The sequence below is a fragment of the Mirounga angustirostris genome, unplaced genomic scaffold, assembly GCF_029215605.1.
Source record: "Mirounga angustirostris isolate CCGP_5_RB_7025 unplaced genomic scaffold, mMirAng1.0.hap1 SCAF_6, whole genome shotgun sequence".
Classification (NCBI taxonomy): domain Eukaryota; kingdom Metazoa; phylum Chordata; class Mammalia; order Carnivora; family Phocidae; genus Mirounga; species Mirounga angustirostris.
Genome location: NW_026991714.1, coordinates 61205528 through 61226496, shown reverse-complemented (window position 1 = coordinate 61226496; position 20969 = coordinate 61205528). Strand labels below are relative to the sequence as shown.

At 41.5% G+C, this 20969-nt stretch overlaps 1 protein-coding gene across 1 annotated transcript in view; it reads left to right on the top strand.

Moving 5' to 3' along the window:
* The window catches only part of PLD5 (phospholipase D family member 5), a 405754-nt gene extending 395869 nt beyond the window's left edge, over nucleotides 1-9885 (top strand). The window contains exons 9-10 of the mRNA XM_045879152.2: nucleotides 1149-1263; nucleotides 8654-9885. Of these exons, the coding sequence (XP_045735108.1) occupies nucleotides 1149-1263; nucleotides 8654-8910 (372 nt within the window). The 3' untranslated portion in view covers nucleotides 8911-9885. The remainder of the gene's footprint in view (nucleotides 1-1148; nucleotides 1264-8653) is intronic.
* Nucleotides 9886-20969: the final 11084 nt, after the last annotated feature.

The following is a 20969-nucleotide window of genomic DNA, read 5'->3' as shown; positions in this document are numbered from 1 at the left end:
GCAGCATTGCCTACCATCATGGTAATATGGCTCTGGGTAATACCTTCCTCTGTGATGTGCAATGGACCATTCCCAGGTGATAGATTTTGGTGGGCGCGCCATTGATCTCAAGGGGTCTTGCAAAAAATTGGAATAGAATTTTCAGGGCTATTAGGGACCTTGGTGATCACACTTAGTTTATCACTCCTTTCCTACTCTGGGATGAAGGGGAAGATGAGCCCTCACTATTTCCCCAAGGCAAACTTGAACAGTTTTAAAACTGTATGACGTCTCCATTTCTCTAGATAACATCTCATTTTTCTCTCTGCCTCTTCTTCCTTTCAAACATGCATGATCCCACAGCCCTAAGACATTCATTCCAGAAAGATTCCATGCAGTTCTGGATATGTTCAGCCTTTTCCAGTGTGAAGGAGACTCAAGAGCTCACTTTTGATGGTGTGTCATCCTGTGAGCTCGGTCACAGTTCGGGCCTCATCTGAGCAGTTAGGAATTCCAGCAGATTCTGGAAACACCAGCCTGCCTACCTCCACTGTCAGCCCCCCATAGCCCCAGGCCTGAGGTGCTTTTGGGGTCACATTAAAGTTGAAAGTCAGGATTCATAGTTTGAAGTGGTGATTTTTTTGGCTTCTTATTAAAAAAGCTTGTAGACCTAGGTTTGTCCCCTTGGCAAAATCTCTTTTGACCTTTGCAAATCCCCAGCTGAATCAGCTAGTCATTGACATGGGCCTGCTGCTTTTTATAATGTATGCAACACAGAGGAATATTCATTCAGGTCATTGGCATGCATGACAGAAAGCACCCTGAGGCAGACCTCAAATGCCAGTGCACCCCGATGAATAAGACAATGAGAATTTAAAAACCTTCTGGCCCTCACCTTGTTGAAAGAATGAATTTTGTGTTCATTTTGCAGCTTAAAAGTGTTCATTATAGACCTAGTTGAGCATGCTAATTTTCCCTCTTGTTGCCCATATAAGATTTGAGAACAAAAATACTTCATCTATATGAATTAACAAGATTGTGGCTTTAATAACCCAGTATGAAGCCAACTGTGGATATTTGGATAAGAAACCCTTTTGTGCTCTTGAACAAAACCAAAAACGTTCCTTATTCACCTGCTTCCTTAATCTGTTTATTTTTGTGTCTTACAGAAATTTTTCGATCTGGAAAGAGAGAATGTGTGTGCTACAAAAGAACAAAAGGATCACACCTTTCCTAAATTAAATCGCAACAAGTACATGGTGACAGACGGCGCGGCTTATATTGGTAGGTGTCAGGGCTGTCAGGCTCCTTGGGGGATCCTGCAGGTCAGTGGCGGTCCCACCGTGGTCTTCTGTACCCTGCAGGGCCCTGGAGGAAACAGGAGGGGGAGGGCAAACAGCCCCTTGAACTGAACCTCTCCTCTAGGGCTTGGTTCAAGTATGAGGATGCCATAGAAGATGTTTTTAATAAGTGTTTTCAGAAATTCTTTGGTCCACTTGCCTCATGTTATGGGTGAGGAGGTGAATGGCTCATGAAAGGCAAGTCCCAGGGACATCTGGGTGGCTCAGTCGGTTAAGCATCTGCCTTCAGCTCAGGTCATGGTCTCAGGGTTCTGGGATCGAGCCCCGCATTGGGCTCCCTGTTTAGCAGGAGTCTGCTTCTCCCTCTGCCCCTTGCTCTGCTTGTGCTCTCTCTCTCAAATAAATAAATAGAATTTTTAAAAAAATGAGTCCTGAGAATTGAACCCTTCCCACCCACCGTACCCCAGCCAGCCTGTCCTGAGTCATAGGAGGCAGACATGATGACAGCCCAGCACCAAAATGAGTACTGCCTGGACAACCATCCTACCTCTGCCATTTTGAAAATGTCTCCCCTCGGAGAATTTACTCATGCTCTCTAAACCTCAATATCCCCATCTGTACAACGGGGCTAATAATAGTTTCTACTTCATTGGGGGAAATTTAAGTAATATATGCAGAGCACCTTGCACAATTAAAACCCCCAGCATACAGATAATACCTGATTCATGTTAGTTGTTATTTTTAAGGTAATAATACCTACTAGTGGAATTATTTACTAATGTGTCAGCTCTGTGCGCCTTTCCTACAGTGTGCATGAGTCCAGGGTAATCCCTTAACTGGTACCATCAACAGCAGAGCAGAAAATTATTATCCGTAAAAGAAGGGACATAAATCACAGAACAGCAGTCTGGCTATTACATTGTACAGATGACGTGGCAGGCTCAAAGCAGAAAAGAAAAACGTGTGTGTGGAATGAAGGAGTATGGAATATGGGGTTTTTTCCCCCTCTAGTTCAGTGAGTGAGTATAGAGTATGCCTTTTTTTCTTTGTAAAGCACTTTATCTCATTTGATTTTCTAAGCAACATTGCCAATAGGGAGGGCAGCTTTTATCGCCTGCAGTTTAGAAATAAGGAAACACGGACCATGATTGGGGAAATGACTTAAACATGCAGATGCGAAGAGGAAGAGCGAGCCCTAGAATTCAAGGTACCCAGAACCTTCCCCCTCAACCCTACCACCTGGAACCAGAAGACACTGCCATCAGCCACTCGAAAGTTAGCTACTCCGTCCCAGCTCCGTGGAAAGTTGCTCTTTTTCCATTTTGAGTAGTTGTGTGTCACATTAGGAGAATAGTATATTGGAATTTTTTAAAATGTGTATTACTCAAGTTGTTTTAGAATATGAGAATATTATTTTATTCATACTGTCCCTCCTGTTGGCTTAGGATGTAAGAATTTGGATGTTCTCATGTTCATTAGCTTACAGAGGATAGAATGAAAGCAGCTCCTCTTTAAATACGTGTCAAAAACAAACTCAAAATCATTTCATCAAAACTGGGAACTTTGGGCTCAATAATTAGGAAATACAGGGACAGATCAGGTTTCAGGCCCAGTTGGATTTAGGAACTCAGATCTGGATATTTTACCTGCGGGGTTTACTCAAAACGAAGTGCCATGTGTACTTGGAGCAGTTATATGGTGCCTATATCCAAAAGCTCTTTTAACGAATCAAATAAGTGTTTTGGAGTCACAAAAACCTCTATTTGAATTCAAGCACTGACCCTTATAAGCTGGAAGATGATGGAAAGTCACGTGATCTCTTTGAGTCTCTGTGTGCCTCTGTTTTCTTATCTGTAAAATAGGGATAAAAGTGTCCACCCTTTGGTGGTGGTAGGAGGATTAAACGAGATAATATAGGAAAAGCTCCAAACATTGACTCCCATCTGTCTCAATCCTTAGTAAATATGGATTCCTGGCTCTCTCTCTTCTTCTTCCTGTATAATACATTTTAAAAATAGACTTTTTTTTTTTTTGAACAGTTAGGTTCACAGCAAAACTGAATGGAAAATACAGAATTCTCATATCCCTCTGCCCCCTCACACGTACACACAACCTGCCCCATTATCAGCCCCCCAAAGTGGTACATTTGCTACAATTGGTGAACCTGTGCTGATATTGATATATACATTAGGGATTCACTCTTGATGTTACATTCTATGGGTCCTGACAATGTATACACCATTATGGTATCATAGTCATTTCACTGCCCTGCCAATCCTCTGTGCTCCTTCCCTCCCAGCCAACTCCCGGCAACACACTGATCTTTTTACTGTCTCCATCGTTTGGGCTTTTCCAAGATATCACGTAGTTGGAATCATATAGTGTCTATCCTTTTCAGATTGGCTTCTTTCACTTAGCGATATGCATTTAAGCTTCCTCTGTATCTTTGGATGGCTTGATAGCTCATTTCTTTTTAGCACTGAACAATATTCCACAGTCTGGATGGACCACAGTTTGTTTATCCATTCACCTTCAGGATATGTTGGTTGCTTCTAAGTTTTGGCAATTATGAATAAAGCTGATATAAACATCCACATTCAGGTTTTTGTGTGGACTTATTTTCAACCCCCCTTGCTAGGGTAATAGCAAGGAGTGTGATTGCCCAATCGAATGGTAAGACTATGTTGAGTTTTGTGAGAAACTGCCAAACTGTCTTCCAAAGTAGCTCTATCATTTTGAGTTCCCACAGCAGTGACTGAGAGTTCCTGTTGCTCCACATCATCACCAGCGTGTGGTATTGTCAGTGTTCCAGATTTTGGCCATTCTGATACGCGTGTAGTGGTATCTCATCATTGTTTTAATCTGCATTTCCCTGATAATATGATATGGAGCATCTCTTTATATGCTTATTTGCCATCTGAATATCTTCTTGGATGAGGTGTCGTTGGCCCATTTTTTTCATCAGGCTTTTCATTTTCTTATTGTTGAGTTTTAAGAGTTCTTTGTGTATTTTGGATAACAGTCTTTCATCAGATATGTCTTTTGCAAATATTTTCTCCCAGCCTGTGGCTTATCTCTTCATTCTCTTGACTGTGTCTTTCACAGAGAAAACATTTTAAATTGTAATGAAGTCCAGCTTATCAGTGATTTCTTTCCTGGATCCTGCCTTTGGTGTTGTGTCTAAAAAGTCATCACCAAACCCAAGTTCATCTAGACTTTCTTATTTGTCACTTTCTAGGAGTTTTATAGTTTTGCATTTTACATTTTGCTGTGATCCATCTAGAGTTAATTTTCGTTAAAGGTGTAGGATCTGTGTCTAGATTCCCTTTTTTTGCAGGTGAATGTCGTTATTCCAGCACCATTGTTGAGAAGACTAGTTTTGCACCCTCACATTGCCTTTGCTTCTCTGTAAGGATCAGTTGACTATATTTACAAGGGTCTATTTCTGGCTTTCTGTTATAATGCATTTTTAAATGAGTTCATTTTACACACAGCTTTCTGGCAAAACATTAATTCCCTAGAGCGAGGCATAGTTCTTGTATAAAAATATTTAAAGAGCATCCAGAGAGAAAATTCATTGATAATTTAAATGATTATCAGCATGTTCTGGAAATCTAAGTCGTCACTCAGACACCAGCTGAGAATGCTGAATTAAGAAAAATCCACACTAGACCTTGCATGGAATTATAGCTCATTAAATCTTCATAAGACTTAACAGATTTCCCAAACAGTATCATCTCTCTAATTTTGAATTCTCTGGAGTATATTTGAATCTGGCTTGGCACATTTGTCCAGAAGATGATTCAAATTGTTTGAGGGCCGACAAGGGGGTGGTAGGTTAATTGGAGGCACTGAGAAGGCTCACTGAGGCACATATACCTTCCCAGTGAGCTTGTCTACACCCGTGCCGTTGTTCCTGGGGAGGACCCTATAGTTCTCCTGCCACCTGGGCCGACACATGCATTTGGGAAGCTGAGATGGCAGTCTCAGCACTGAGTGGAACAGTGTCCCAGTTGAGAAAATACTGAAGCAGGTATGTGATTCTGAAGTTGAGCCAAAACTTGAGGAAGTGAAAAGTGGGAAAACATGATCACACTGGTGGAGGATTGCCTCTGCAGGCCTGAGAAAGCTGCCTAGTGTTGGAATTCTGGAGAAGAACCTAATTAAAGCTTTGGAGAATCATGGGTGCAGGATCTTGGTTCCATCCATTGTACTGAAGGGAAAAGCTGAATCTCCCAAAATAAGGCTCCAAAATCTTGTCACTTCTCTCCCCTTATCTTTCTGTCTCCTCATGCTGCCCCCAAAGCATATTTCCATCTCTGTGTCCTTCAGAGAGTGTGGTCCCCAGAGGAGAGTAGTTCAGTGTGGCCCAGTGCTCCAGCCCTAGTGGCTGATGCTGAAGTCTGTGGGGTGGGGAGGAGGGGGAAATGTACAGTTAGTACCATGCAGGCCTTTAGGATTGGAGGTGACATGGAACAGAAGTTGAGTGTGGGCTGTGGGGTCAGACCTGGCTTTGAAACTCAGCTCTAATTTTTTTTCACTCCAGTCTTGGACAAATTACCTAACCTTTCTGTGCCTTAATGTCCCCATCAGTACAACGGAGTGAGTATTATCACCTCATAGGATTGCAGTGAATATTGAATGAGATAATGTAATGAGATAATGAATTCACTGCCTGACACTCAGCTGTGGGGACAAGACTTTAGCATCTTCTCCACAAGTCCTCAAAAGGCATGCAAGAGCACAGGAGTCTTCTGTTTATGGGATGACTCGAAGGTGCTGCCTGCCAGTGGGTTCCAAAATAACTCTTAACCTGCAATTTCTACTAATCCCCAGTTTAAGACGTCCAAGCCTGTATTTACCTGGCACTGAGCATTGCACAAAGCCACTGCCTCTGAGCATGGCCCTGTGTCTGAGAGCACCTGGTCAGAAACACAGCACTGGCAGAGATTCCAATGCAGTATCCTGAACCTTTGGTGGACAGTTCCCTCATTTATAGCAGTAAAATTCATCCAACGTTATGTCTGTCAGGAAACCATCAGGGGGAACAGTGTGTGTTTGGGGAATGGCAGGAGACAGTAGGAGATAGAGGACAGAGAGAGAGAAGAGTTTGTTCTCTAGTGCTGATAATATTGATATAGGGACCCGGTATAAGGCCGTGAGGAATAAACTCAAGGAGTACAATGAGAGACAAGGAAACCACTTCCTCTATTCCAGGAAGTGCCAGATGGAAAGGGAAGTTGATATGTGGGGAGACTCCAGAGAGTGGAGGAGGGCCCACAGGATGAGCGCTATGAAGGAACAGGTATCAGCTCTCTGTAGATGTCTCTTCCCACACAAATGGCTGCAGGGCCTTGGGCCAAGGAGGTTCAGTGTCGTATTCAGCAAATATTCCTGCAGTGATGGCTGAAGACCCACTGAAGGCCTGGAAATCAAGCTCTACACTTAACACGCCTTCAGTTTTCTTTATGAAACCAGCTCTGAACCAAAGAGAGCACAAAACTGGGAGCTGAGACCAAACCCAGGCTAGTGGTAATTCATGAAATCTTTTTTAGTGAGAACACTGCTTCGCTTATGGTATTAAAGATAGCCCGTGGAGACCTGGGTCCACCATTGATCAAATCTGTTCACCTCTTTGAGCCTCAGGCTTCTCGTCTGTGGAGTGGGTATAAATCCTACCAACTGTGAGAGATAATGACAGATACAAATGCCAAGCCTAGTGCTTTGCTCATAGTAGGCACTTAATAAAGGACAGATTCTCTCCCCGCCCCACTAAGGTCTTTAAATCCCAACTTCAACCCTAACTCTTCCCCACTCATGCTCCAAGATCCTGATCATATTTTTGTCCACATCCCTCTGCGGGTGTGGCTCTCTAACTTCCTAACTGATGTTTCTGTGTATCTCTCATTACTCAACAAAATGCTTTCCTGACTCATGCAGCCAGAGTTGGAAATCTTTTCCCTTACCCTCATGGCATTGTACACATACATATCTCTGTGTTATAATCATTGTGTTTCCTTCCTGAATGCCTTGAAGTCAGGGACCGTCACTCTCTGTTTTATATCATGGCCCCAGGTACCCACCTGGTAGACATTAGACACTCAGTAAATGTGCATTAAATGAAGGACAAAAAGATCAAAGAAATGAATGGAATGGACCCTCTTGAGGAGAAAACTTTGTTCTCCCACTAGAACCTTCTCCCTGATGGATGCCAAGATAGGAGATTTGTGTGGGACTTTGGGGTAGTCTCTCCTTTTATCTACTCTCACCTTGAAGATGGACTACACATGAGTGACATAGATACTATTGGCCCGTTCTGGGACAGATTCCACCTGCTATGGCCTGAACCATGTCCCCCCAAAATTCGTATGTTGGAAGTTCTAACTCCCAGTACCTCAGAACATGACCTTATTTGGAGTCAGGGTCCATACAGAGGTCATCAAGTTAGAATGAGGTCATCAGGGTGAGCCCTGATCCAGTTTGACTGGTGCCCTTATAAACAAGGGAAATTTGGACACAGAGACAGACATGCACAGAGGCAAGAGAATGTGAAGAGACACGGGGAGAAGCTGGGCATCTACAGGCCCAAGGGAGCAGCCCTGAACAGATTCTCTGTCCCAACCCTCAGTAGGAACCAACCCTGCCAACAGTTGATTTTGGACTTCTAGCCTCCAGAACTATGAGACAATAGATTTCTCTTACTTAAGCCACCCAGTCTGTGGACCTTTGTTACAGCAGCCTTAGCAAACTACTACACTACCCAACACCAAGCTGCATGCTGGGGAGCCTAGAGCCTACTATCATAGCAACTGCCTTGATTCCTGGGCCGACGAGCCAGATTCTGGAACCGGGAAATGATTTACCACCCGAGCAAGGAGAGTTTATCTATTCAGATGGGAACTGATCCTCCTTCTCTGGCTTCAGCCTTTTCTTTGATGTGCAAGCTTGTGAGCATTGTAATTAGAATCCCTCATTTGTACATATGGATCAGATGTTGTCTCTGTGAGAAGGTAGTAATTGTTCACAGGATTTTTAAGTGTATTCCTATATATTTTAAATGTTGCTGTATTTAGTGTGTCTTGTGAATGTCAGTAAGAAATAACAGTTACCAAAAAAACCCAGCAGATTCCTTGTTTTGAGTTTCAAGTTGAGCAAAACTGAAGAAAATGCCAAACTAATATGCAAATATTAATATACCATATGTAAGTCCTCTTGGAAATTTTTTTTTTCCTGAGCTGTCAACACAATTCAATCTCCCTGTCATTTTTTTTTTTTAATAGGATCTGCTCGGTGTTTCATTAAATGGGGAATTAACCACCCCCCTGCCATGGATCTTAACTCGGCACCCCATTCTCTGCTTTGTTTGTTTGCAGGCAATTTTGACTGGGTAGGGAACGATTTTACCCAGAATGCTGGCACAGGCCTGGTTATCAACCAAGCAGATGTGAGGAACAACAGGAGCATCATCAAGCAGCTGAAGGATGTGTTTGAGAGGGACTGGTACTCACCCTATGCCAGGACCTTGCAGCCGACCAAACAGCCGAACTGCTCCAACCTGTTCAGACTCAAACCCCCCAGCAACCAAACTGCCATGTCCAGCACCAGCTCGAAGGACCCCGCCAGTGCATAACGTGAAGGAAAGAACTGACAGGACAGCTCATCTTTCCTACTTCTATATAAAGGACTTGAGGAGAGAAAAAAAAAAAACAATTTAATATGTCTTTTTTTAGGGAAAAAGCACACTTCCACAAAAATATTCTCCGACCGCCATGTAATATCTTATCCAACAATATCTTAGCAGCGTGTACATGAAGTTTAGGACTTTTGTATTTGTTACTCCTGACAGAGAATGTCATTTCAGCTTGGAGGTTAGTTTTTACGTTTGCATACAGATTTTAAGACTTCCTAGTTTTAGAACTTTTTCTGCCGACCCACCTGGTCGGTTCTTACGAAGCTTAGCATGAGGTAAATGCTTTCACACTCTTCTGAGAGCTGCTTCTTAGAGAGGTGAGTGAGGCTTTCACCACAGCCAAGGGACTGATCAAGCCAAGTATTGACCCCATAAACTGTCTCCAAGACCCGTGCAGTCATCCAAGCATGAACAGCTGACATCTCATGCCAGGCTCTTGAAAACCACTCTTTCGCCTCCTTGTTCATTTTCTTCGAATACCGTACCTTTCACTTGGTACCATTTTTTCCTCTTCTCAGAGAATGTTCTTCTTAGCATCAGTGTCCCTCTGTTCACCTCCATGCTAGTTCCAAATATGGCAACCTCTTTTGAAAATGTATGAATTCCCTCAGAATGGTATCAAATGGGAATAGCAGTCTTTAATTTTCACCTTTCAACTGCATTTTCCCCTCAAATTAATGGTTTAAAACCACAGCCAGCAATATGTATCTTTTCTCTCAAGCTCAGAAAAATTAGGTAGCTACCTGCGAATACCCAGCAAGTGATTAGATCTGCATTATGAGAATAAAGTAGTTTTTCACATTTTTTTTTGTTTAGCTTATGGTATTATAAAGGAAAGATCTCTATGCATCTGTGGATTTTAATTTCTTTAGAATCATTCATTATGCTGTTAAGAGTATGCCAGCAAAACTTTATAGAGCTATTTAATATACCAAATGCTTTTCAGAGAAATGCAATTTAAATACTGTGCTTCACATATTTTACTAAGAAACAAAAATATTGGATTATTGTTCTATAATGTGTGTTGCGTTTTATATCTATACAATATATAACCCTATATTAATGAAGACCATTGCCACCCTAGAGACAGGCATGGCCCTTTTAGAGCCCAGAGCAGGTGGCCACCAGGATGCCAGTCTCAAGGTCACTCCTGACCCCCTCGGGCCTGGAACAGAATCCTGCACTCCTTGGCCTTGGGTTTCTATTGGTAACGTAGAGACAGTCATACTCACCTACCTCGCGTAGATGTTGTCACAGTAGGAAATATTTATAACTTGTTTTGAAATCAAAAAAACTATATAAATGCTAAGCATTGTGATGTATAATCTTTTTCTCGAACTAATCTTTGTGGTACCCTGAAACAATCAATACCGGGTTCTCACAGGGAGCCTATAAGGGAAAACAGATCACAGCCTCCAGCTGTAAATGTGAGTGGACGCAGGAATTCAGAAACCGTGCTGGAGATCAGGATTGTCATCATTTTGATGGAACATTTTGTTGGGTCACTTTGTCATAAGTAACATCCCTACAAAACGAGACATTGTGCTAAGGATCGTTCTTGAGGACTGGCACATGCGTGTGTTTTCAGAGCAAGGAAAAGCAATCTCAGTTCTTATCTTTTCTATCTAGAGACTTGCTTTCTACTACGCCAGGCAGAGTGATGGAAGAAGCTCTGAGTCTCATCCAGTGGGTTCCATTGGTGTAGAAGGGCTGTTGTGGGTCAGCTATTGGTCACATGACATAGCTTCTCTCTTGTTGCTTCCAAGGTAGGCTTTACTGGATGTATGACCCATCAGTGAAGACAGCCAGGAAAGATGGGGAGATTCTTAATGATATTCTTCACCACCAGTGGCCAGGCCATAAGACTCTAAATATTTACCATATCCCCAATCCTCATTTGAGTAGGGGGGTTATCCTGCCAATCATCTCGGTAAAGTAAAGGTGGTTTTGGAAATGATTTTAAAAAGAAAGAAAACAAAAGAACAAGCAGGGTAGGCATGGAGACAAACAAACATCCCAAGTTCAATCCCGGGCAAAGAAGAGCAACCGGGGTAGGTTTGAAAGGGCATGTGAAGGGAAGAAACTATTGTCTCCTGAAGTGTGTGTCACAGCCAAGGGACAAGTGTTGGCTTGGCGTCATGGGGCCCCTTTCACTGTCCCTCGCTGTTGCATGTGATAGAACTGTGTCCTTTATAAAATGACAGTCTTTGCCATTTTGTGCTGAGCCCATCAGTAAGGTGGCACCAGGAACCGTGTCCTGGGACTTCGTGCCACCAGGAGACTAGCAGCAGCAGGGCCCTCCCTGGCCCAATGGTCACCACCTCAGCCAGGCCACTGACTTCAGGAGGCAACGCTGGCCTCCAGGCAGCCAGGAAAACAGCCCCTTCACAGAGAGGGTCTCAGGTCTCCTAAGAGAGCATTTAATTCGGCAGAACTTCCTTTTGCATTTGGATGCTTTATCTACCCCTCTAGGAGTGGCCTTCCTCTCTTACCGACTCTGTGTCTATGCTAAATAGACAAACAACTTCCATTCCCCCAACACACACACACCACAAATTATTTCCCAAGAGGGAAAGAAGGCAAAGCAAAAACACTTTAATTCGAGACAATCCGACGATGTCCTTGCCAGAAATTAGGAGCAAGAGGCTAACTGCTAACTTCCATTGTTTTTCTCCATAAATATTCCAGCAGTTATTTCCCAAAGGGGAGTACGAAAAGGAATGCAAACACAATTCGAGACCATAGTTTAGATTTCTGTGTCACACACAACCTAGTGCCTTATTTATTCTCCAGCATTGATTTTAAATGGTGATTCACTCTAAGAGAATACTTCTGCTTCCTGTGGGGTCCATTTAGGCCTTCTGATGGGCCTTCCAGTCAAAAACGTGTGCATGTCAACGGCTTTCGTGTAGCCTGCTCTCCTCCAGAGCCACACAGCCCTGAGCACCCCCCGATCAAGTCACTGACACATGCTGTCAAACATCCACACTGTTGGCCTCTGCACAGCCACGGGCCGCTGGCATCTCTGCTAATTAAATCACAGCTTATCAAACCATCGGAGGGGAAATGCAACGTTATGGATGATATCCATGCTCTATGAATGTCACGCTTCAGGTAGCTGAAAATGATAGAAGCGAGGCACACTGAAAATATCCCCGCTGTCTTTAAAGGACCTCGTAAAGAGATGTTCGTGGACTTCCACAGTCTCGTGGAACATAGCATGAAAACTAGTGTCTAAAAGTCAAAGCAGACCCAGTGAAGGAAACAAAAGAGCTGTGGAAAACGGTACATGAGTGTAGCTCTGGGCTCTTTTTTCTATCCGGGCTCTCTCTGTGCTGTTTGTCTCACCGCTGAACTGGTTCTTCGTGAGACGGGTCTGATCACACTGTTGGTTGATCTTACCCTTTGAAAGCTGTGTTTTGTTACTGCAGTTCCTGGTTTGTTCAAAGTGCCTCGCTGAACCTGGGACCAACAGAAGCCCATTTCCCACCAGCCTGCAGCTATTCTCAAGTGACTTTGATTCACTCTGAGTTTTCTGTTTGTTTTTAGAAGTTTTATGGAACTAAATTCCAGGGGAAACACAAAATAAAGAGACTCTCAGAATTTCTTGATAAGATCAGACCCAGGGTCCGTCTGTCTCAGGAATTCTATCCCAGAATCTGCCTTTTTTTGGTATGTGTAATCACTTGTGTGAGTTTCTCTGTCCAGAATTCATTTCATTATCTTTAACATTTAAGGGATATGAAGAGCTGCCTTCACTTGCAAATGGACAGTTCTCTTCTGCAATGAGAGACTCTGCGGTTGGTTATTCAGAGGCAGTCCCTAACAAACAGCCCCATGCATTGTGGACAAATGTTCAAATCTTTGGATTTCTGTACTTGATGAACTGGTGCACTTTATTATAAGCCTTTTGAAGGGGAGATTCATATAATGTCCATTTGGCCTAAGGCCGGTTGGATAAATGAATCCATATTCAGCATTTTCCCATTTGCTGTGATTTAGCTTTTTCTTTTTCTTTTATATGCTGGTAACCAAATAGCTGTTCATCATAAGCTGATACCTTATCGATTTAAATTGCCAGAGGCTTTTTAATAGCCCCAAAGTCAACCCCAGTTCATTGCCTGCCTTTCCCGTTTGAGAGAATTCCCATCTGGTGGCTAAATTACGAAGGTAGTGTTTTTTATGGTGACTAGATAGGTATTCTTCAGAAGCTTCTAGAAATAGTAAAAACCGAATTTCCTTATTTTTGACCAGCAGCAATCTTGTACTTACAGAGTTCTAAAAAAGGTCACCGTTCACTTCTGCTTCTTTTGGCCATTTGCTAAAAAGAAATGGGAGGTTTAATAGGCTATTCCTCATTTTCTTCTGTTCAACTACTAAACTTCTGATTCTGTTACAAAGGATATCTTGGATTTTTAATGTTTCTTTATGTAAATAGGATAAAGTTGTACCTGGACATATCTATACTATTAACCTTGAGATCCCTAAATAAATCAGTGTGATAAAGGGCTGAATTTGGGGGCATAATTAAAATTCTCAAACCTTTCATATAACCAAATGCTCAATTTTTTCATAAGTAAATATTATATGGTTTTTTCATTCTGTGAGATGAGGCATTTAGTTTTCTCCTCAGCTTCCAGATTGTACACTCTGGCCCAGTGTACAATCCAGTGGCCCAGTGGCCCAGAAAAGGAATTTATGGATACAGGCTCAGCTGTCTCACACACTTACCCACCACACTCTATTCTTTCTAGGCTTCAACCCATAATCAAATACACGTGGTGTCTGCTTAACAGACCCAAATTGAATCTCAGGTCTGGAGAATTCCTTAAAAGTCATCCAAAGCAACTACTCCAAATGCACAAATTCCCTTCCTATTTGGCCACTCAGAAGTTGAGGACCTACTCAAGCCAACACATCAAGAGTGGTTACTACAGTCCCTTTCACAAGATGCACACAGAGTACCATCTTACTATATTTGCTAGAGTAACTTGGATTTGAGACAACATCTTATCTCTGAAAGAATGTACATGGTGGGTACCCTTTTTATACAGGGATGAAAGCTGAAGAGGCATACTTTTTTTAAAGCTATCATTTGAGAGTTTAACAAAGGCTTAATAAAGCCAACTTGATGAATCTGTAATAGTCAATTATAATTTGATTTTGTCAGCTGTTTCTGAATCCTGTAATTTCATGTTTTAAAAAGAAATTGGCCTAACAATCTAATGAGAGACAATCGTGTGCAAGGAGTCCAATTAAATCATAGTAAGGGTGAAAATTATTTATGATTTATTTTTATTTCATAGAAAAATTAATAAGGAAAAAATTCCTCCTTTTACAAAATGGATATCTGGTTATCAAACCCATTCCTTCTGGCCTCAGACATGTTGAAAAAGTGTTAATTCCTTTATGGACTCCACTGTCTTTCATGGGTGAAAGAAATCTTAGGAATGGTTGGGAAATACTGAACTCCTTGTAAGACACAAACATGGACAAACCTGGTTTCTAATTTAGAGTTTCCCCCACATAAGTATACAACAGATCTTGGGAGTATGACCTCAATTTCCAGGATTAAAAATATTGAAATTATCTGTGACTTTCCAGTATTATGGAGGAAGAAGATTTTTAAAGACAATTCAGAAAATATGATCCAACAACATGTGATTCAGAGCTCAATCTACAATTCCACTTCCTTTTGCTTAAAAATGGAGATGATCAACTGCTTTAGAAAGAACATGTTATTAAAGGCAACATTCTCCCCACAGAAAATGTAGTAAGAGATAGAAACACCATGGTTTCAGGGAAGTTATGAAATTGATAGAGCACTTTGAAAATCCTCCATAAGAAAGCTTGCCTGTCCCCAGCAGTAAAGCTGTGTGTTATTATGCATATTTCCTGGGTGGATCTATAGTTTTCCTAGAGTCCTGGAGAGACCACATCCATAGCTCCTACATGAGCAGAACCATGTTCCTGTCACATGAACACTCCACACTGGCCACAGCCAACTGCACCATGACTAAAAGAAATTCAGTTATGGGCTACGGGGTGGCCTAGGAAGAGAGAGGAACCCAGCAGTACTGTTCTTGTTAGATGGCACGTGGCCCCACCATCCAGAGCCCTCCTTTACGAGCCCTCTGAATATGAGATATAGAAAGGAAATGGGCAGCAGCAAGAGCAGACAAAATAGAGAGGAACAAAGTCACTTTAATGGTGCCACCTTAGAGCAGTAATATACCCAGAGGTGAGATGCCCAGAGTTCTTGTTGACTCACCATGTCTGCTTTTTATGTTGCTGGAGTAATGATTGATCCCTGAACAATGAGGCTGGACTCTGTGGTTACTGGGTTGCTTTCTTATCTTTCGTACTTTCTTGTGTATTGATTGAAACAAATAAACTCACAATAATTGAGATAACCTGATTGTGCGTCTGTTCCTTGCCATCCAGAGGGGCCTAACACACTTCCAAAAGTTACAGCTATCCCCAGGAGACTATCCTGAGCAAATAAACAGAAGCGCTGTAGTAACCATGTCTTGATTAGATGCAGACCCACATTGGTGATCTCCGCAGTGAATCACCTGGATCCACTCTGCAAGTGTGAACATCAGATCGTTTGTTGCCAGATATCCTGGACTCATCAAGATAAACTGAAGGACTGAGGACACAGATGAAAATTCATTCAGGAGATGGCTACTCCATAGACACAGAGACTGTTCGAGCTGGAAGAAAGATGAGGACTCCTGAAGCCCAAATCCATCTTTTTTTTAATTATCTGAGGAAAATGAGGCATAGAACACACACTAAGTAGATGCAGATGTGTTATAAATTTAGAAATTGCTTTTAAATACATATTCTGATTGACTTAATAAATGCAAAAATTGCTAATAATATGCTGAATATTTGGAGCAAGTGGGTAGTTTATAGGGATTTATGGAAGATGGAAGTCACACTCTCCCTAAGCAGTCTGACAAGGGAAGATGGGTCTTCATGTCACCATGAGAGGGATCGGAGGAAGTGGGGCAGAGTCAAGGCATACTTAGCCTGGTGTCTCTCCCTACTGAAATTGGGTAGGGATTAGAAATATCAGAAGAAGGTCAAAGGCTTTTGTGTTCTGTTTCACAGGTAACCCCCTTGTAGACACTCATTCAAAAGTGAAAAGAATGCCATAAAAACTACCGTTTCATTTATGGGTTGAAAACAAAGTTCTTATTTTGAAGTTTGTCACTCAGCCAGTCAGTTTGTGGTCATGTGTATGAAAAGGATGCATAAGGTAGATCATTTATGTCTAAGGTCTGTTGACAGTCAAATCTTGCTAATTTAATATTTTCATGTAATTAGGGTAGCCTAATCATGTCACGTCACAGTGCAATGCTTGGTTGTATGTGTCAATCTGGGTGCGTGATAGTTCCCAGGTATTCAGTAAACATTAACCTAGGAGTTGTTGGGAAGATATTTTGTTGTCATTAAAGACAATCATCAGCTTAAGTAAGGGAGATTGTTTTAGATAATCTAGCTGGGCCTGATGCCATCAGGTGGAGGGCCATAGGAGCAGAACTAAAAGCATCCTGACAAGGAAGAAATACCTCTGGACTGTAGCACCAGTTCCTGCCTGGGTTCCTGGCTGCCTGCCAGCCCCACAAAGGAGAAGCCAGTCCTTTCCAATAAATCTCTCTCTCTCTCTTCCCCTCCACCCTAATATGTGTGTCTGTGCCCTATTGTTCTATTTTCATGGTAGAACCCTGACTGATAAACATAGTAATAAGCAATCCCAAAATCTTAGTGGCTTAAAACCACAAGGTTTTTTTTTTATTTGTATTTTTCTTTTTTTTAATTAAGTTTTTTTAATTAAGTTAAATTAGCCAACATATAGTACATCATTAGTTTTTGATGTAGTGTTCAGTGATTCATTAGTTGATATAACACATTTTTTTGAGTATAGTTGACACACAATGTTACATTAGTTTCAGACATAGTGATTTGACAAGTTTATATCTTATGCTATGTTCACCACAAGTGTAACTACCATCTGTCCCTTTACATCTATCACCTTACACCTGTCAGAATGGTTAAAATCAAGAAGACAAGAAAGAACAAGCTTTGGTAAGAATGTGGAGAAAAAAAAACCCTTGTGCACTGTTGGTGGGAATGTAAACTGGTGCAGCCACTGTGGAAAACAGTATGGAGGTTCCTCAAAAAATTAAGAATAGAGGGCGCCTGGGTGGCTCAGTTGGTTAAGCGACTGCCTTCGGCTCAGGTCATGATCCTGGAGTCCCTGGATCGAGTCCCGCATCGGGCTCCCTGCTCGGCAGGGAGCCTGCTTCTGCCTCTGATCCTCCCCCCTCTCATGTGCTCTCTCTCTCTCATTCTCTCTGTCTCAAGTAAATAAATAAAATCTTTAAAAAAAAAATTAAAAATAGAAAAACCATATGACCCAATAATTCCACTATTAGGTATTTGCCCAGGGAAAACAAAAACACTAACTTGAAAAGATATATACACCCCTATGTTTATTGCAACAATATTTACAATAGCCAAGACACGGAAGCAACCCAAGTATTCATCAGTAGATGAATGGATAAGGAAAATGTGGCATATATACATGATGGAATGTTATGCAGCCATAAAAAAGGATGAAATCGTGCCATTTGAGACAACATGGATGGACCTAGAGTGTATCATGCTAAGTGATAAGTCAGACTGAGAAAGACAAATACCATATGATTCCACAAGGTTTATTTTTTGTTCACACTGCATGTACTTCATGGGTCAGCAGGGATAGTCTTCTCTTTGTGGCCACTCAGAGATCCAAGCTGACAGAGCCAGTATTGCTGTCACTATGCCAGAGGGGAAGGAGATTGCTGGAGGGTCTTACATCAGTAAGCAATCAAACTCTGGCCAGGAAGTAACACATAACTTTTGCTCACAATAAAACAGCTACAACTAGTCACATGATTCACCCAGCATAATGCTAAGAAATTCAGTCCTATGAGCATTTCTGGAATGGTGGAAAATACAAAATATTTAATGAATAGTATGAATGACTAACATACTTAATTAGAAAAATACAAACTTACCAATGAGCTTTTCATTTACAGTTGAGGACAAATTTAGGAAGATAGAAAGTAAGGAATGCTTAAGAATATAAAGAATATGGACTCCCTGCTCAGTGGGGAGTCTGCTTCTCCCTCTCCCTCTGCCCCTTCCCCTGCTTGTGTTCTCTATCTCTCACTTGCTCACTCTCAAATAAATAAATAAAATATTTTTTAAAAAAAGAATATAAAGAATATAAGAATTCTAGGATCAGAATGATTCTTTAAGAAAGGATGAATGGAAACAATACAGTATACCTTAACCTTTGGTGTTGATAACCACTAAAAACAAAAACAAAAACACATCTTAAAATTTGAGTCAGAGATGTCACCCAGCTGACTTAATGCTTAGGCAGAGGCAAAGATAATCATGGACATAAGGGGCTCAAATTGCTTTCTTTAATGTGGTCATGTGTTCTAGATATCTGTTTAGGTGAACTTCACTGTCTGCCAACATCTAAAATAACAGGTAAATAAGAGCGTGACTAAAGAAAAGCATGTTCTAGCTGAGCTTTGTGTGTCTGAAGTTTTCCGACACAAGGAGCCTCAGTCTGTCTCAGAATTTCATGCGCTCATCTCTTGATGTGTATGTAGTAGCTCCCTTTACTGTGTAGGCTTACTGCTCATTAATCTTTGTCTCATTTTCTTCATGAAATAAAACCACCTATTTTTTAAATATGTGTTTCCCTCCTCTTTTAAACAAATAATGTACTCCTAACATATATTACCAATTTCTTTTAAAATTGTATCTCAGGAAGCAAAGGGCCTTTCAGCAGGATGTCATATATTCCCTAAAAACTTATACTTTACTCCCATTCATCTGGGTTTTAAGAATTAAAAATACAATGAATGTATTTGTTTTATGTGTGAAATAACACGGGAGAACTATTCAATGTAACTAACATTTCTTGAGCACCAATTCTCTGCATTACTGGGTTTGGTGCTGTGGAACAGAAAACAATGAATGTCCTTCCTCAACAGAGCTTACAATCCAGTATGGAAAGCAAACCCAAGGGAGGCAAGATGGCGGGGACCTTGTTTCATCTCATCCCTTGAATTTAGCTAGATATCTATCAAATCATTCTGAATACCTATGAATTCAACCTGAGATGTAAGAAAAGAATAACTGGAATTCTACAAACAGAAAAGTGACCAGTTTTTGCAAGGTACAAGGTGCAGAGAAGTAAATCGGAAGGGATATATCAGAAGACAAATGGCGGTGGGGGGAGGGAGCCTCTGTAAGCTGGCACCAGAAAGTGATACAGCAGCAGAGCACAAAATTGGAACTTTTAGAAGTCTGTTCCAGGGAGAGAAATTCCTGCCTGAAAGGTGCTCAGGTAGCAAAGTGGGGCAGAATCCTAGGTGGGACAGTGTGGTCTCAGGATCCTCAGGAAAGAATGGGGGTGCTGAGCCCACAGAGTTCCCAAGCATTGGAGCAGGGAAACTGGCTACAGTCAATGAGCCCAGGAGTGGGCTCTCAGCTCGATTTGCCATAAACCATAAACCGCAGCATGATTGGGTGACCAGTCTCCACATGGGGGCCCTGCAATGGGCAGAAATTTGGCAACACTCCTCTTTCCCCTGGGGAGGGGCAACATGGGTGCCCACCACAGGAGTCTGCAGAGTTTGGTGCACACAAAAAATGAAGACTGCTTTTCCCTGAGGGTTTACTGAAGAGAGGGGTCTGCGATCATTTAGCTGCGGGGCTAGAGATTGGATTGCAGCCATTTTTATTTTCATCCTCTAAAGCAGTGGGAAAGGCTTCAGGGGACAAAAGCCACATAGAGCAACCTGAAGCAGCTGAGACTGAGCCCGGCCCCCTGGCAAGGGATGGTGCAACTCTGCCCAGGCAAAGACATCTGAGAATTAGTGCAACACGTCCCTCCCCCAGGAGACCAGCAAGAACATCAGGTGAATACCAAGTTTACAGAGCACACAGAACTGCAAAAACTCTAGCACTAGGGAAAAATATTATATAAGATTTGAGAATTCAAGGTTTTTTTCTCATGATTCTTCTTTCAGTTTAAAATTTTCATTTTCTTTTTTTTTTCCTTTTCAACTAGTTTCTTATTTTATCAACTCTGTTTTTAAGTCTTTTTTTAACTTTCACTTTTAGATTTACATTTTATAGATATATTCTTCATTTTTTGCTTCCTTTCACTGTATTCAATTTTATTTTTGTATATATAAAGTTTTGCTTTCTTTACAATTTTGGGATTTACTTCTAACAGACCAAAATACACATAGGACCAAGTGGATCACCCTGTTTTGTCCACCTGGGAGATTATATTCTCTCCTTTTCCCCCTTTTTCCTTTTTCTTTTTCTTCTTCTCCTTCTTCTTCTCCTTCTTCTTCTTCTTCTTCTTCTTCTTCTTTCTTCTTCTTCTTTTTCTTCTTTTTTTTTGGTTTCTGACCTCTTCGGATTTGTCTAGTGTGTATTTCACTGGGTTGTGGTTGATATTTTTTATTTTGTTCTCTCATTCATCCATTCTTCTCTGGGCAAAATGACTAGAAGGAGTAATTCACACCAAAAGAAAGAACCAGAGGTAATATTCTCTGCTACAGATCTAATCGATATGGATATAAGTAAAATGTCAGAGCTGGAATTCAGGATTAAGATTATGAAGTTACTAGCTGGGCTTGAAAAAAGCATGAATGACACTAGAGAATCTCAGTGCAGAAATAAAATCTAATCAGGCTGAAATTAAAAATGTTCAACTGAGATGCAGTCTAAAATGGATGCTCTAATGCTAGGGTAAATGAGGAAGAAGAGAGAGTCAGTGACATAGAAGACAAGATGATGGAAAGGAAAGACGCTGAGGAAAGGAGAGAAAAACAACTAGTGGACCATGAGGGGAGGCTTCAAGAAATCAGCAATACCATAAAGTGAAACAATATTAGAATTATTGGGGT